A 6,488-nucleotide genomic window follows, 5' to 3' on the forward strand; every position below is an offset into this window, starting at 1 on the left:
CTAAGAAATTGCTTCTAGAGCTTAGAGTAATAGAGAAGACCACTACTCTTATCTGTTGCCATAATCTATCATGTGTAAAGTTGGTTAATAATCCTATGTTCCATGATAAATCAAAGCATATTGAAACAAGTTATCATTGTATTAAGAGATCTCAATAAGAAGAAAGAGGTCTCTATGGAACATTGTTCTACTAAAGGCATCATAGTTGACACCTTCAAGAAGACACTTCTTAAACCAAAAATTGAAAGTTTTAGATCTAGACATCTTTTAGAAAGACTGGATTTGTGGAGATCTCATCTTTAATTAGTTTATAATTATGATCTCAGTTCAATTGTCTATCTTACTTTAATCAAATATATAATACTATAAATACAATTATAATTAAATAAAATATACAATTTTTTGTGTGTTTCTTCTTCAATAACATTTCTTCTAACAGTTTATTAAAATTATTTAATTATTAAAAAATTAGAAAAAAACTAGTTAAACAAATTACCCAAAATTCCTTTTAATAATATTACTTTCTACCATGTAAAATAATATTTAAATGGATTACATTTTTCCATTAACTATATATATAATTATATATAAATAACTTTTTTGTAAAACCGATACAAGTTCTATTATAAAATAAATTATTCACCATATATAAGTACCAATACCAATGCAAAGTGAGTGAATGTGCTGTAAACATTACTTGATTCATTAAAGAACCGAAATTTCCAGCCAATCTCCTCATCCATGTTGAGGACGTATTACTTTGACTTGAGTATGGCATTGAATAAACTTTATTTGAATCTACAAAAATTTCACCAACTCTCCTCATGTATAGTTTTACATTATGATATCATTAAAATAAAAATCAGTGCAGAGTAGTCAATGCCTTCCTTGTAGATCAAAACTCATGTTGCACACTTTCCCCAAATCAATATAGAACTTGTGACAACTTAGTTGTCACTAGATTTCCTTGCCTTATTTATATATCTAAATTTTTACAAGTTTGCAAAGTATTAATGGAATTTAGTTTGATTATAAATTTTAGAAATATTTTGGGATTTAATGAATAAGAGTAAAATTATTTGTTTAATCTCATTTTGGTCAACAATATTTTGCAATTTTCATTTGTTATTTAGATAGATCAGATAATTTTAGAAATATTTTGAAATCTAATGAAGAAAGAGCAAAATCAATTGTTCATTCGCACTTAGATAACAATATCTTGAGACTTTCATTTGTTGTTGGGATGGATCAGAAGTTCAATTGTCTAGTTCGATTGTCTTCTTCCCTCTAAAAGACCGCGTTGGTAGCCAAAGTTGTTAACTGTAGCACCAGAAGGTAGGCAGTAAAGTTATCTACCAGTCGTTGCAATTGTAGACTATTTTGTTCGAGCATGCCCACTGCCTCTTCGAATTCATCGACAGAGCCAACTTCCAATCCCAGTCTGAATCTATTTGACTATCAATATTCACCCATATCAAGAACTTTGACCCAGACAATTGTTCATTGGGATTGATTTGCCAGGTAGAGGTGGACAGATGAATATTCTCAGGATAGAAATGAAGAAATGGGGTCTCTTTGGCTATTCTGAATAAATGATCTGGCAGGTGATTATGCAGCTAGAGTGTTGGTCTAGGCATCCTCTTTGTTAGTTGTAAGTGGTTGGAGTTGATTTCGTTGGATTGCTGGATTACCAGAGCCAACACAGCTACTGTCCACCTGCTTTCCTACGTGTATCAATCTTGCTTTTCTTTTTCGAATAATGGGGCCATTTGCATTATATAAGCAAGTTAACATAATTGAAAATAAATGAAAACGGCCATAAACTATACATTTAAAAAAGGATTTACCGAGCTTTGCAGAGCCTATAATCTTTCTATATTGCGTGTGGATTTGCAATTGAGTGTTTCTGTGAAGGCTTCTCTGCTTTGTGTTTGTGTGAAAGAGGTACGCTCTTTAGGAATGCAGAGTTGTCCAAAATTAGTTCCAAGTTAAAGGGAATCGGTGGATGCCTCTATATATGCACATGTTCTTGCTCTGACAGGGTATAATTTGTATCTTTGTCCATTGCATTTGAACTTGCAGAATCCTTTGGATACAATATATTCTTCTTTCTTATACAGAGTTTGATATAATGGAGGCTGGTGCTTATGGGAATTTGTGGCAAACATCCTTTTCTGCTACCACAGAAAGCATTCATAGGACAAAGATGATATTGACCTCTAAATTCTATGTGAAGTCACTATCATTTGGATCTTCCATGAATCTACATGTCAAGAATTCTGTATCGAAGTCTCTATCTGGACGAGGCAAGATCCTCAAAGTGATTGCCAATGTTCAAGGAGCACCTAATATAATCAATGGCTCCAAAGTGAAGGATAAAGGACTAATTCACACAGCCAGGACTAATGGTATTGCAGTCGAATTGGCAGAAGAAGAAGATGTGTTCAGGCTGGGGCGGCTTGTACAAGGGAATTTGGTTTATAGGCAGAAATTTTCTATCAGATCGTATGAGGTTGGGGCAGACATGAGTGGATCAATTGAGACTATGATGAATCATCTTCAGGTGATTAGCAGATATTTAATTAATATTGGTACTGGTAATCATTATCTATCTCTAAAAACTGGGCTTTTGGCAATATGGCTAAAGTTTAAACCAACCCAACTTCTTGGATATCTGTATGTTTTGTTCCACAAAAGAGTAATCTCTATACATGATGTCTAATATCATTTCATTTTTGTGCAGGAAACTGCTCTGAACCATGTTTGTGTTGCTGGGATGAATGGGGATGGATTTGGCTCCACACACGAGATGACTCGTCTCAATCTCATTTGGGTGGTTACCCGGATGCAAGTTCATGTCGAGCGTTATCCTTCTTGGTAATTAACTCCAGTCCCCTACCTGTCCGTGGATTCTGAATTGTATGAAATAATGGCTTCCTCACTTTTTGCCTATTTGTATTCGTGGACTTTGACACTAACAACCTGAAAGTTGTTTAAAGGGGCGATGTAGTGGAAATTGATACTTGGGTAGCCGGATCAGGGAAAAATAGTTTAAGGCGTGATTGGCTTGTTCGTGATTACAAAACTGGCTACATACTTGCACAAGCTACCAGGTATGCTTGAACTATTGTAATCCATGAAAGTATACATTACATGTTTAATTCTCCTTGGCCAAGCAGATTAGGCAATCACAAATGTAAATGAAATTTGTTCTTTATAATTATTTTCCCCTTGGTTCCAGTAACTTTGCAGCATATGCTCTCGGAAATATATCTATCAAAACCGCTTAAAAGACTATTAGCTCATCCCTTTTAATGTGTGTAATTAATGATGGAGTAGCCTAAGGAGGCTAAGTTTTTCCCTTGAAACAATGGAAATTCCAGCACAGTTTTGACAAAAAATTGGCAATTTTTTTTTGGAAATTCTGGTTACAGCCATCAAGCTTTTAGTATTTTGGGTGTCCTAGGGGTTTTGGATGGTGCTGAATCCATTCCCACAAAAAAAAAAACTATTCAAACACTGTAGTCTAACTAGTCTGCTTTTTTTGCTCTGAAAATATTGGAAATTCCAGCAATATTTTGATAAAATCTGGCAGGGATTTTTGTAAATCCAGGTTACAGCTGTCAAACTTCAAGATTTTGGGTTACCCATAGGTTTTTTATGGTATTGAATTCATTTCCACCATCAAAAACATGATTCAAACACTGCTATTGCAAGATTTTTTGAAATTTTTTTGCCCGGATTCCGGCCATTCTTGGTCGTCCGGGCAATTCCTCTGCCTCAGTAGACTACTTCTATTAAAACACTCCCACTGTCAGATTTTTTGAAAAAAAATGGCCGGATTCCAGAGAGAAATGGCTGTCCAGGTGAAATTGTTGCCTAGCTAGACAATGCCATTAGTAATTGCTTTCAACCCTGAAAAGCATGCTGAACTTCACTCCATTGCAGATTCCAAGAATATTTTGAAATCTGACCAATAGGACCAAAGTCAATAGCTTGACTTCGCTCCTGTCCATTAAATATGTCATTGATGATTCCAAGAATAGTTTGAAATCTGAGAAACATGAGCAAAGTTTTAAATATGCCATTGATGATTCCAAGAATAGTTTGAAATCTGAGAAACAGGAGCAAAGTCAATTGTTTGACCTCGTTCAAATTGTCCATCAAATTTTCTAATAATCATATATTCCTCAATTAAAATAAGTTTTCTAATAATCATATATTCTTTAATTTCTTTAATTAAGATAAAGATAAGTATACTTTCAATTCATTAGTCAAATTGCTTGTCTGTTAAGTTCTCTAATATTCCTAAAATCTGCAATCCAGAAAAAAAAATATATATACTTTCAATTCATTCCATGGACCATGTCTGCCCCGGGTATGCAATTTCATTAACTGAATGCAAAAACATAGCACCCATCTTATGAATAAGAATTTAGTGAAAGCTATTACAGTTTCCTTGCTCAGGGTTTTGAATAGTTTGAAACAAAGTTCAGAATACCATTTCAAAATTTTACTGCTATGTTTATTAACCTTTCTTTCATTTTTCTTTGGGCAGCACCTGGGTTATGATGAACAGAAACACCAGAAAACTGTCTAAATTTCCAGAAGCAGTAAAAAATGAGATATCTCCATATTATCTTGAAAGAACAGTGATTGACCAGAGCCATCATGAAAAATTAGAAAAGCTGGGTGATGACACTGCTCAATACGTCCACTCCAATTTAACAGTAAGGACTGATGTTTGCACTCTTTTCAAATGCCCTTATACAGGATTGCTGTGAATCACATTTTGGGCCAGCAAATTTGACTGATGATTTGTTACATTTTTTTACAGCCAAGATGGACTGATTTGGATGTAAACAGGCATGTGAACAACGTCAAGTACATTGGTTGGATTCTGGAGGTAGTTAGATCTATATAGATTAATTTGATGCAGTGGATATATTTTAGCATATGAAATAATCTTGTTACCATTGAAGGTTGATTTATATAATGGTTTCTATGTGTATAAATTACAGAGTGTACCAGTTTCCATTTTGGAGAATCAACAGCTAGCAAAGATGACTCTGGAATACAGAAGAGAATGTGAACAATCCCATGTTCTTCAATCAATGACAAGCTTAGAGAAGAACAGTGGTGATTTTATTGATCCAATATCGGCTCCAAGTCATTCATGTACAACTGGGTCTTTACGCAAATGTAAAACTCTGTGCAGGCACTTGCTTCGATTGCAGGAAAATGGAGCAGAGATTGTGAGGGGAAGCACAGAATGGAGAGCAAAGCCAAATAGGAACTGACTCTGTTATGATTGTATTTTCAATTTTCACTAATTCTTTCGTAGGAGCACTCCTCAGGCCGAGGGCTGGCATCAATAACTTTTCATTTCGGCTGAGGTCATAAATAAAATTTATGTTTGTTTTTAAGATTTTTATAAAATATGGTGTACTTTAATTTATAGATGAAATAATATTTTTTATTGGAATTTATTAAAATTTGATAATATAATTTTAAGATTTTTTTGTTTAAAATATATTTTTGAATGTATAAATAAATTTAGCATTTAAAAAATTTTTGCCACATTAAATTTATATAGATTAAACAATTTAAAATTAAAATTTTAAAAATTTCTATCCAAATTTAATTAAAATTAACCAAAAATAAATATTGTGAAAAAAATTATTCATTAAAATTTTGGTCGCAAACCAACATGAAAATCTCAGCTGTCCAATGATATCATAATTACTTGTAATTAAAAAAAAATCAATATTATTGTGCTATCTGACGAGGAATTTTTCTCCCGAGCAAAAAAAAAATCGTATTAGTCAAATGTTTTCATAATTATTTAAAAAAAATATGTTATAGATTTATAAAATTTTCACGCATGCTCCAAAATCACGGTGTCTACAACCAAGTTCTTTAAAGACATGTAAACGTTATTTTTCAAGTAATACATTAGTTTCTTTTAATTGATCTGCTAAAGGTTTCGATAAATTTTTGGGTTTATAGTGCCTTCATCTAGCCTTACTTGTAAGGAAGAGTCTCCATATAATTGTAACTATGTCAACCCTTTTATGAATGAGTTTAAGAAAACAACTTCAAAAAATTTATTTAATTGGACGGTTATTAGTAGGGTTTAGGGTAACTTTAAATTTTACAAGGAGAATACTCTAGCATCACAATGTTTATTAGAAATAAGGAGAATACTTTAGCATTATATAATAGAATTTTAGAGGATTTTGTTTGGTCAATGAGTTTTATGTATTAGATTGGTCAATAGTAAGATTTAGGGTAATTTTGAATTTTATAAAATGTTGATTAGAAATAAGGAAAATACTTTAGTATTATATTATAGAAATTCAGAGGATTTTGTTTGGTCTCATCATAAGAGTTTCATGTATTAGATTTATTAATTAATAGGTCTCTGACTTGCTTTGAAACTCTCTTGATCTCTATTTTACATGTATATAATAAACCATATATTTAGA

General features: G+C 32.6%; 1 protein-coding gene across 1 annotated transcript; it reads left to right on the forward strand.

The window, feature by feature from the left end:
* The first annotated feature begins 1,822 nt into the window (after positions 1-1,822).
* On the forward strand, positions 1,823-5,439 carry LOC149218871 (palmitoyl-acyl carrier protein thioesterase, chloroplastic-like). Its single transcript, XM_089382496.1, has 6 exons — positions 1,823-2,563; positions 2,744-2,877; positions 3,000-3,113; positions 4,559-4,730; positions 4,838-4,906; positions 5,022-5,439. Exons 1-6 carry the CDS (start codon positions 2,132-2,134, stop codon positions 5,298-5,300), a joined length of 1,200 nt encoding a protein of 399 aa, XP_089238622.1. The 5' UTR covers positions 1,823-2,131; the 3' UTR covers positions 5,301-5,439.
* Positions 5,440-6,488: the final 1,049 nt, after the last annotated feature.

This window comes from Pinus tabuliformis, chromosome Q (assembly GCF_031772625.1).
Source record: "Pinus tabuliformis cultivar Carrire ecotype Pingquan chromosome Q, CPIR1, whole genome shotgun sequence".
In the NCBI taxonomy this organism is placed as follows: domain Eukaryota; kingdom Viridiplantae; phylum Streptophyta; class Pinopsida; order Pinales; family Pinaceae; genus Pinus; species Pinus tabuliformis.

Coding starts and splice junctions, on each gene's coding strand:
- LOC149218871 (XM_089382496.1), top strand. CDS start 2,132: ATGGAGGCTGGTGCTTATGGGAATTTGTGGCAAACATCCTTTTCTGCT. Junction 3,114..4,558: donor ATACTTGCACAAGCTACCAG/GTATGCTTGAAC, acceptor TTCTTTGGGCAG/CACCTGGGTTATGATGAACA. Junction 4,731..4,837: donor ACGTCCACTCCAATTTAACA/GTAAGGACTGAT, acceptor ATTTTTTTACAG/CCAAGATGGACTGATTTGGA.